Below are 11,766 nucleotides of genomic sequence, written 5' to 3'. Positions count from 1 at the left end.
GTTTGTGGGATGATGCATATAAAAGATCCTTTGCTACTAATGGAAAAATATAGCAGGTTGTCTATCAAAGACAATATGTCGAACAATTACAAAATGTTTGACATCCAATAGCCAATAATGAGTAAATCAATGTGCTATAGTGTGGTCATTAAAGAAAACAAACTTTAACTTTGTTTCATCTAAAAAGAGCATTTGTTAGACTGATTCACATGCTTCTTGTTAAACAGAATGACCATATTATGGGACATAAGGAACCAGTTTGCAAACATCAGCATTGCTCAGTGTCAATCAATACAGAGCTGTGAATAACAAAGAATGTGTGTATTCTCACAAAAACATGCAAAGGTATAATTAAAAAAAAGAGGAGAAACCATAGAAAAATAAAATAATTTATTGCACATTTGTGAAATACTGATCCACAAACACATCTTTATTTACATAATAAGCTGTACACGTGACCTGGTGGTTTGATTGTCTGTATTATACACCAAGATGTAATATCTCTTGTAATATTACACATTTAATAAGTACACACATTGTCATCCCTGAAGATTTTTCAAAGTACATACTGTTTCATGAAAATGATTGCCATGTATTAAAACCTCTTTTCATGGATACTAAATTGTTATATCAGCATGTATGCCCCACAGAACAGATCAAAATAGCTGTAATTGCTCAGATGGATTAAGAAAAACATCAAAGGAGTGATAATTTAGCATATTTTATCTCCTATTTGAAAGATTAGAATGACCTTGGACACTAAATCTGAAACATGCTGTGGTGTCTAGAAAACTAACAGGTGTTGAGAGCTCTACATCAAGGAACAGTTTTTGGGTGGCACAAAATTCCACAATTTAAAAAAAAACAATTCTTTGATTTTTCATTTCGTTAGAATGTGGATGTAAACCAAGATTTTTCAGTCTGCAAATGCATTCAGAAACTGTCTGTATAATAAATGTACATGGTTCACTGTGAATGATTATATCACATGAATATTACTGAATTGCTACATGTTTGTTATGTGGTGTCTGATGTCAATATACTATATTTATTATGAAAGTAATGGACTTCTGCTGAAGGTTTCTGATGTCAATATACTACATGTATTGTGGAAGTAATGACGTCTGCTGAAGCTGTCTGATGTGCTGAACAGTCATCATCCAGCTATCCACTGTTAACTGGACGATATCATCTTATCAAGAATAAACACAGACTGGTCATTTCTTACATCAGATGATCTTTTACATCACCAGTCTTCACATGATGGCAGTGTTTGTGATGAAATGTTCAGAAATGCCACCTACACTGATAACCAAGATGCCCGTTTTATCTTGTATTGTTGTAGTTAATGCTAGCCAACACTGCTTTTCTGCTCCAACATTTGTCTTGAAAAATCTTCAAACTCCTTAAAAAGAAAGAAAAACAATTATTCTCAGTTCGGATGAAATTGCATAATATTGCAGGTTTTTTTAAAAGAAAAAGATATACATGTACCAGTCTAAGAATTCAACATTTTGTGGGTTATACAAAAAACTAGAAAGCGATATATATATACACATGTACAAGTCTGAGAATTCAACATTTTGTGGGTTATACAAAAAACTAGAAAGAGATATATATACATACACATGTACAAGTCTGAGAATTCAACATTTTGTGGGTTATACAAAAAACTAGAAAGCGATATATATACACATGTACAAGTCTGAGAATTCAACATTTTGTGGGTTATACAAAAAACTAGAAAGAGATATATATACATACACATGTACAAGTCTGAGAATTCAACATTTTGTGGGTTATACAAAAAACTAGAAAGAGATATATATACATACACATGTACAAGTCAGAATTCAACATTTTGTGGGTTATACAAAAAACTAGAAAGAGATATATATACACATGTACAAGTCTGAGAATTCAACATTTTGTGGGTTATACAAAAAACTAGAAAGAGATATATATACATACACATGTACAAGTCTGAGAATTCAACATTTTGTGGGTTATACAAAAAACTAGAAAGCGATATATATACACATGTACAAGTCTGAGAATTCAACATTTTGTGGGTTATACAAAAAACTAGAAAGAGATATATATACATACACATGTACAAGTCTGAGAATTCAACATTTTGTGGGTTATACAAAAAACTAGAAAGAGATATATATACATACACATGTACAAGTCTGAGAATTCAACATTTTGTGGGTTATACAAAAAACTAGAAAGAGATATATATACACATGTACAAGTCTGAGAATTCAACATTTTGTGGGTTATACAAAAAACTAGAAAGAGATATATATACATACACATGTACAAGTCTGAGAATTCAACATTTTGTGGGTTATACAAAAAACTAGAAAGAGATATATACTCTTCAAAAAAAGAAACGCAAAAGGGTACAAATGGGTTATAACTCCGAGTTTATGTTTCCTACCGGTTCATGCTTTGTGAATATAAGGTCATTGCATGTCCCAAACACATTCCCACGGTTACATTCGATAAAACGCAGCTACTGTACAATAAAGTTCCAAAATGTGAATATTCGCAAAAACGCAGCCACGTGCAAACCATGTCACCACTGCACGTGCGTTGTCTGCACGTGCAACATGAACACCGACAGTATAAAAGTGCAGGGTGTTCGCTTGCCTGGCCTCTGTATCTGGCCGACAGTTGACAATCCAAGACATGCCACGTCTCAGTGAACCGCAGAGAAACAATGCCATCGGCCGACTAGACGCAGGCGAATCCAGAACGGCCGTTGCCAGGGCATTCCATGTGTCCCCAAGCACCATCTCCAGACTGTGGGACCGTTACCAGCAACATGGATCAACACGTGACCTCCCTAGATCCGGTCGACCACGGGTCACTACCCCCGGGCAGGACCGCTACATCCGGGTACGATTGACTACTGCCACCTCCACAGCCGCAGCAATACCAGGTTTGTGCAAGATATCCGACCAGACCGTACGGAACCGCCTACGTGAGGTAGGAATTCGTGCCAGACGTCCAGTTCGAGGTGTCATCTTAACACCACAACACCGTCGACTCCGACTGCAGTGGTGCCAGATTCATCGACAATGGCCTCAACTGCGATGGAGACAGGTGTGGTTCAGTGACGAGTCCCGATTTCTGCTCCGACGTCATGATGGAAGATGTCGCGTGTATAGGCGTCGTGGTGAACGTTATGCGGCAAACTGCGTGCAGGAAGTGGACAGATTCGGCGGGGGTAGTGTCATGGTGTGGGCAGCCATCTCACACACTGGCAGAACTGACCTGGTCCACGTGCAGGGCAACCTGAATGCACAGGGCTACATTGACCAGATCCTCCGGCCACACATCGTTCCAGTTATGGCCAACACCAACACAGTGTTCCAACATGACAACGCCAGGCCTCACACAGCACGTCTCACAACGGCTTTCCTACAGAACAACAACATTAATGTCCTTCCTTGGCCATCGACATCACCGGATTTGAACCCAAATGAGCATCTATGGGACGAGTTGGACCGACGCCTACCACAGCGACAACCACAGCCCCAGACCCTGCCCGAGCTGGCAGCAGCCTTGCAGGCCGAGTGGGCCACCATCCCCCGGGACGTCATCCGTACTCTGGTTGCTTCAGTGGGCAGGCGGTGCCAGGCAGTTGTCAACACACGCGGAGGCCACACCCGGAATTGACTCCAGATGACCTTGACCTTGGTGGTGTGTCCTATCACTTACTCACAATGGACTAGAGTGAATTGTGAACAATCCTGCAACATTTGGTAATTATCGGACTCACCATTCAATAATTAAATCAATTCTCCAAATGTTACGACAATGTGGTTTGGCGTTTCTTCTTTTGAAGAGTATATATACATACACATGTACAAGTCTGAGAATTCAACATTTTTTGAACTCATTAGTGGGTTATGCAAAAATAAATAGGGTTTTCCATGTGATTGTGCTTCACCCATTACAACTATTTATATTAAGTTTAATAGGTGAATGAAAGATAGGTTATGCAAAAAAAGACCTTTGTTAGCAACACTCAAATGAAATGATCATTCAGTTTAAAGAAGACTACGATATTAATGCCTTTGATATTAAACTGCATATAAACTTTCAGTTTTGATTACTTTTGTAGGCTTTAATTTTATTAAACTGAAAATAATTCTATAATTTTTTTTCTTACATGTGTATTAACAGTGCTCAAACATCTACATTTTAGGAGAAAAAAACCCCAGGAGTCATAAATTTTCTCGTTCCTGCCAGTGCACCACGACTGGTATATCAAAGGCCGTGGTATGTGCTATCCTGTCTGTGGAATGGTGCATATAAAAGATCCCTTGCTACTAATGGAAAAATGTAGCAGGTTTCCTCTCTAAGACCATATGTCAGAATAACCAAATGTTTGACATCCAATAGCTGATGATTAATAATCAATGTGCTCTAGTGGTATTGATAAACTTTTTTTTACCATCAGCCACTGCCTGATTACTGTTACATCACATGCCGTGGTATTTAATGTCCTGTCTATGGGAAAGTGCACCTAAAAGATCTCAAATGCTCGACTTATATTATCTCAGGCAATTGACTGATTATCCTGAATGCTCAACTTATTATGTTAAACTTTTGACTAATTATCATAAGTTGTTTTTCAGCAGACTGTATTTGGTGGCAGCAGGATTCCTGGCTCAACTAAGTGTTGAAATAATCATATGATGTTAGACATCAAATTAAAAATGTGCTGAGGTGTCGTTAAACAAATATTCCTTTCCTTGCTGCATTTAGTGGAAAAACTGTTCCCTCGTGTTAGACCTTAGCTCATGTCACCTCTAGCCCTCCCCTTATTGATATGTTGTAGGGGAGGGCTAGAGAGGACTGTGTAATACTTCAGCAATCATTGATTACCAATTTGTAGCCAGCTACTGTGTTTGAAATAGGAATGTTTTCCTAAATCTGATGCCACAAAGCTTTAGTTTGATTATTCTCGAATCCAATCATGACATTAAACTTACATGTTGTTAACCAGTACTAACGCTTCATGAAGAAACCCCATGGCTCTATGTGAAATGAACCTGCGCTATATTTTCATATGGTGACGAAGAGCAAAGTGTGTGCCCACGATATGGTTAACAACATGTAAATTTAATGTCATGACTGGACTCTATAATAAACTAAAGCTCTGTGGCATCACACTTAGGACAAAATGTGTATTTTAGATACAGTAGCTATCTACCAATTGGTAGGCAGCAATTGCCAAAGTATTACACAGTCCTCCCCTACAAAATATCAATACGGAGAAGGCTAGAGGTGACTCGAGCTAGTCTTACCTCAATCTGTGCCATCGCCAATGGATTGACCTCCCTCCTGGGTGACGACATGTCGGTGTCACTACCCACACTGCTTCCATCAGTAAATCCATTTATTACTGGCCCACTGTTTGACCTGACCAGGTGGTGGGGCAAACACAATGACACACTATCGTCTGGAAGGGAACACGGACTCTGTGGAATGGATCTGCCTTCGTCTACACTACTAACATCACCAGAGGACAAGTCTAAAGAAAGCTGGCCATGCTCGTCTGGAGTTGTGGATGTCAAGTCTATGTAATCCTGCATTTCTTCAGAATGTTCAGAGGAATACCGATCTGTCTCATCTAGTTTCGAACTGTCTGACTTTTGGTTCTTTTTCCACCCAGCTTTAGCAAACGTCTTCTGAGCTAGTCTCTGAACACTGGACTTCAAGCTGTTGTTGCGACCAATGTGACGTTCCTTGAACACAGGGAAGTCCTCAGAGTCAACACTTCTGTTCAGATTAATGTCTGTGGTGACTCTTCCCGATTTTGTTCTGGAAGCTGAGTCAATGTTGGCTGCCTGGTCCGACAGGTTTGTGTCTATCTGCTGTAGAGTCTGAGACAGCTCCTTCAGCTGCTCGGTCAGATGAGGGTTCTTGCTCGTTTCTACTTTCTTCTTCCCAAAGTGAAATAATGACTTCTTGGTGCCGTTCTTGTTATCTAGCTGTTTCTGAATTGTTGACATCTGAAATATAATAATAGTGATATTCTAAACATGTTCAGTTTTAGCTAAACGTAACAGATTGACATCAGATCTGATTTCCATTGCACCTTAGTAGATCTGACACAAGACAACACCATGGTAGACTGGTAACTACAGTATTCTGAATGGAAGTTTAAACACCATTAGAATAAATTGATTTAGTAATTGCATATAAAATGTTCAATATTTCTGACACAGTTTTAGAGGAAACCTGCTACAATTTTACACTTGTCCCTCAAATAGAACAGTACATACCATGGTGTTTGATAAAAGTCAGAGAATGAGTCCACCATGGGGCTTCAATGTTATGACTATGACTACACAATGGAGCACATCCTACAGCAGTGCCCAACCTATAAAGGTTTGAAACGATCTCAGGCACAGCGGAGCAGGGGTCTGGGGGGCTAGCCCCCCCCCCCCCATAATTATCAATAAAAAAATATTATTGGTACAGTGAAACTCCTCTAAACCGGACACTCTAGGGACCAAGTAAAAAGTCTGGTTTTAAGAGTATCTGGTTTAGAAAGGTTATCTTCTGTACATACATTTAAAAAGGGGCCACGAAAAATGTCCGGTTTAGAGGGAATTCTGGTTAAAGAGGGTCTGGTTTTGAGAGGTTTCACTGTAGTAAATCTTATGGTAGAGATGAATTTTACTTGTAGAATGCTGGAAACTTTGCTTTGCCCCCTCAAACTCAGTCAGAAACCAACCCCCACCCTCACCCCCCAATGTTCCCCGTGCCTGAATCTTGAGTGGCCTACTGAACAACCATACAAACCAAACTCTATGATGACAGGAGAACTGGAAAGGACAGCTCCTGTGATGATGTGGATACTTACTTTTATCTGTGTTGAAAGACGTCTCTGTTTTAATCGGGTCAGTGTTGATATGTATTCTTCTCCGTTAGAGATTTCGTGTGCAATACAGCCAACATCAGCTGACTTCTGGGAAGTGAAAACATGTTGACTTTAGATTTTAGTTCATTAAAATAACAGCAAACAGCAGTTTTCTGGATATTTTTTCACAATGTCTTGAGATATTGAGCTAAACGTTTGTGTATAGTTTTATCATGTACTGCTGAAGATAAAATTTGAGTTTTATGGCGATTTATACATTTTCGTTTACTGAGTTATGGTTCTTGAACCTAGGGGATACAAAAATGTGTTTTCCTGAATTTTTTTTGCAATGTTTCAAGATATTGAGCAGACATTTTGTGTATACTTTTATAAGATTCTGTTACAGATCAAGTTTGACTCTCAAGGCAATTTACCCATTTTTCAAAGAGTTATGGCCCTTGAATTTAGGAAATACGAAACAATTTTGGGTCTGGTAGGGGACATGTATTGCTTTAGCAGTACTCTCAGAATGCTTGTTTCTTTTTGTATTACACTCTATTATGTAAAAAAAACAAAAGTCACCACTCGTTGCATTCGAGCTGCTTGTTTCTTCTCTAGTTCTTGTTTCTGCCGTAGAACTTCTGCTAACAGTTTCTGCTTGACCGTCTGTTGTCGTACACCATCAGAATTGCCTGGAGAAGAGTCGTATAATTATTTAATTTATAAAAAAAAAAAAATAGAACACTGAAATTTAATGTCTAAACACGAAGCTAATTATTATTTAATTTATAGCCATTCGTAATGATTAGACCAAAAAAGGGGAATCCAGTTCAACCAAACAAAAAGAGTTTCAACACTCTTTTCCCTCTCTACTTAAAAGGAGAAAGTGAAGCTAAAACTTGAAGGCCAGCCAGTGCCACAATCAGATACACCAACTTTCCTTGGACTGACACTAGATACACAGCTGACATGAAAGTTTCACATCGATGCCACAGAGGCAAGAGCTGTCAGGAAACTGTCATTAATGAAGAAACTGGCTGGACTAACTGGGGTGCCAACTCCAAGATCCTCAAGCATATACACCGAAACTATAAGACCTACATTGAAATATGCCTCTCCAACCTGGACAACTGCTTCAAAAGAAAACAGGAATAAGTTGGATAAAATGCAGCACACATGGACCTCAGAACCACCCTTGTGCTATGAAAAGCACTCCAATCAGAGAAATGGAAAAAACAACAGACCTTGAGCCTCTGGAGTCAGGCTAGAATATAAGGTCCTCATCCAAGGAGAAAAGATGAAAAGACTCGTCACACACCCTACACCAAAAGCTCCAGGACATGACAACAAAACAGACTAAAACGGCAAAGTCTCAACCACTATGTGAAGGACCTGCAAAAAAAGTATACTGATGCGTTCATGCAAAATGCCAGTCAATATGAAGAGCTGTCTCCAAATGTCTGGTCACCATCACACCATCTCCCAGAAATCAAATTGGATGTTCCAGGACTTACAACAAAGGGGGAGCAATCATCATCTCAACAGCTGGCACTCATCACAGAAATGATAGACAGGCGATATCCAAAGACAACCAGGATCCATGCATTCACAGATGGCTTAGCAGATAATGCTATACGAAAAGGTGGAAGTGGAGCATACATCAGTAATCTAGATGGCTCCCTCTCCATTCCAGTTGGTGAGCTAAGCTTGAACTATAGAGCAGAATTGCAAGACCTGATTGCCGCAACAAAGCTTCTGATAGAGAAAGGAAAGAAACAGTCACTTTCATCAGGACCCTCAGAACTTCTGATTAGACAACTGCATGAAAAACTGAATGCTCTTAATCAAAGCTGCAAGGTGATACTACAGTGGATCCCTGCACATGTTAGAGTTGCAGGCAATGAAAAGGCCGACCAACTGGCCACCCATCTCTTCCATATCATACAATGAAGCCAAGACAATTCTAAAGCGAAAATTCAAATGTGATTGGAAGATGAGGAATGGTGGATACAGCCCTGACTGTGACAGCATTAACCAACTGGACAGAAAAGAAGAAACTTGTTATCTTCCGTCTTCGCACTGGTCATTGTGGCCTAAAGAAGCACCTAAAAAAGATAGGACTTGCCCAATGTGAATGTGGTGCTGAAGAGCAAACACTTGAACACGTTCTACAAACCTGCCCACACCTAGAAGAAATTCAACAGAAAGTTTGGACGGAAGATACATCCCTCAACACCAAACTCTGGGGACCCGTTGACGACCTCCAGAAGACGGCAAACTACATCCCCACATCCGGATTACTGATATGACGGCTGTAAAAAGACTGAACGCAGAAGAAGATAGCCATTCGTAAAACAAAAAATAAAATAATGAAATTTAATTTCTAAACAGCAAGCTAGAAGACTGCAAATGAATATAAAATGACTGAATAAAGCATCCTCCATGTGGGTGTCAGATGATGCTGGCCAACAAGTGGGAATGTAGTAATTATCCTTTCAAATGAGGTGGGTTACAACACGCATTGTAAACACTTCAGAGTCAGAATTGGAGAGTGATCGGTTCCCGCCCCCCCCCCCCCCCCCCCAATCCCCATCCCCACTTCCAACGTTTATGTACCAAACCTCAGTATTATTTTAAAAGTTCTTAAAAATGTGTGTTAAAAACAACTAAAACAGAGTGATTGGTACATATGTACAGTAACCAAAAAGATGATTATATCCCATGGATGAACAATTTTTATGTCCAGCTTCATTTGTGAATATCTAAAACCAATGTACTTAAAACCAGTTAGTCGTTTTATAAATAATAGTGGAAATATAGAGTCAAATATATCTAAGATAGTGTGTGTGTGTGTGTGCATATATAATGCAATATACCCTTTCCTAAACCTACCATTATTAATTTCCTGTTTCTGATTGGCTAATTTTATAGCTTCTTCCAAAGCACGAACCCACTGTTCCATCTCATTACGCGACTCTACAGACAGATGAACAGGAACATAATCCTGCAACAGAAACATGTCACAATAAACAGTTTGCCGTTACAAGTAAAATACACTTATGCATTTCATACAACCCTCAGTATAGAGTAGAATGATGAAAACAATGCATGTAATATGTTCCTATTTTGTATTAAACACAAGATTAAAGATAATATAGATCGTAAAACTTTTAATAGAAGAAATTGGCTACATTCATTTCTTCAAGATTTTTAAAATTAAACTCCAAGTAAGTTTACATGTACAATGTACCTCAAGTTACAGCAATGGAGTTACTGATGCTCAAGCTGTTAAAAACGAATTAAACAGAACTTGAGTTGATTTTTGGTTGAAATGAGAAAACTGGAATCTAACATGCTAACAATACCAAATAACGTCCGGCTGACCTTTCGTCTGTGAATAATCATTAATATACCGACCAACGACAGGCCATCTTTAAAAAAATGCTATGGGGAAGTATATTCGTAATTAACGTTGTACATTTTCCAGTACCGTTCGTATATTTCGCGACATGGTATAATACATACATAATAAATAATATACAAACCTTTTGGTTCAAATGAACCACGAATCGTTTGCCAGGGAATTCGTCCACCAAGGTATTGACGAGGTAACCGTTCAGCTGTGTGATGTCAACCGTGACCTTGTCGTCTGGCGTAAGGTAACAGTAGAGGTATTCATCTCTGATCACATACCAGTACCTGTCATAGAAAGAGAATTGTGCTTTCTAACAGGCAGGAAGGAAGGAAATGTTTTATTTAACGACACACTCAACACATTTTATTTACGGTTATATGGCATCAGACATATGGTTAAGAACCACACAGATATTGAGAGAGGAAACCCGCTGTCGCCACTTCATGGGCTACTCTTTTCGATTAGCAGCAAGGGATCTTTTATATGCACCATCCCACAGACAGGATAGTACATACCACGGCCTTTGTTACACCAGTTGTGGAGCACTGGCTGGAGCGAGAAATAGCCCAATGGGTCCACCGATGGGGATCGATCCTAGACCGACCGCGCATCAAGCGGACGCTTTACCACTGAGCTACGTCCCGATCCTGTAACAGGTAGGCATGATTTCATCAGTCTCACTACTGTGCTAACAACAGAATACTAGACCAGAAGTCGTTAATAGATATCATTTATGTACAAGAATTGTTTCACGACTGTTGTAAGTTAAAACAAGTTGGGTACATTTTTTAATAAGTTGCAAAATAAGCAATATTTAGCGGACGCAAGTTTAGTATTTTATTTCTTACTTACGACGGGCAATCAAAACGTTTGTAGAACTTGATACTAAAGTTTTACCATATGTTTGAGTTTTGCCTAAACTGTCCTGTCACTAACACGACTCGTTGTTTTAATAAATACATATTATTGCTGATAATGGTAACCTATTCTCCTGAAACCGTGAATTTGACCACTTTGTAACAAAGAGCCGTCACCAAGTGTCTCACCAAGGATGGTGAAAATGCTACTAAACTTCATGCGTATGGTTGGCGATTATTATTATTATCTGTCCTGGAATATGAAGGCAATTCTTCGTCGTACCCGGTTTAAGGTAATGGACGTCTGAATGCTGCAAAAATAGTGGTTGATGTGCAAGCAAGAAAAGTTCTGGCATCAGTAGCTTCAAGGATAAAGAGGCCAAATACATAGAGATCAAGGATGACTATATTAAATGGATGAGTTTAATGACACCACAGCACAAAAATACACATTGGCTATGGATATCACAAAAGGTAAGTATATAAACATATGAAATATGTGTAAGGAGCTTTGTGAAAAAGTTGAACACAATACAAATATGTAAGTAAGTATATAACAAAGTGTTTTAAAAACTTTTAACTTAATTCTGGGTGGAATTTAAAAG

At 39.0% G+C, this 11,766-nt stretch overlaps 1 protein-coding gene across 1 annotated transcript in view; it reads right to left on the bottom strand.

Moving 5' to 3' along the window:
* Positions 1–376: 376 nt before the first annotated feature.
* Positions 377–11,766, bottom strand: part of LOC121390777 — a 40,958-nt gene continuing 29,568 nt past the window's right edge. The window contains exons 3-8 of the mRNA XM_041522697.1: positions 10,435–10,588; positions 9,782–9,893; positions 7,472–7,581; positions 6,893–6,997; positions 5,328–6,035; positions 377–1,405 (exon numbers count right to left, since the gene is read on the bottom strand). Coding sequence (XP_041378631.1) covers positions 1,352–1,405; positions 5,328–6,035; positions 6,893–6,997; positions 7,472–7,581; positions 9,782–9,893; positions 10,435–10,588 — 1,243 coding nt within the window. The 3' untranslated portion in view covers positions 377–1,351. The remainder of the gene's footprint in view (positions 1,406–5,327; positions 6,036–6,892; positions 6,998–7,471; positions 7,582–9,781; positions 9,894–10,434; positions 10,589–11,766) is intronic.

This window comes from Gigantopelta aegis, chromosome 15, assembly GCF_016097555.1.
Source record: "Gigantopelta aegis isolate Gae_Host chromosome 15, Gae_host_genome, whole genome shotgun sequence".
Taxonomy (NCBI): Eukaryota; Metazoa; Mollusca; class Gastropoda; order Neomphalida; family Peltospiridae; genus Gigantopelta; species Gigantopelta aegis.
This window is presented reverse-complemented; position numbering and strand designations above follow the sequence as displayed.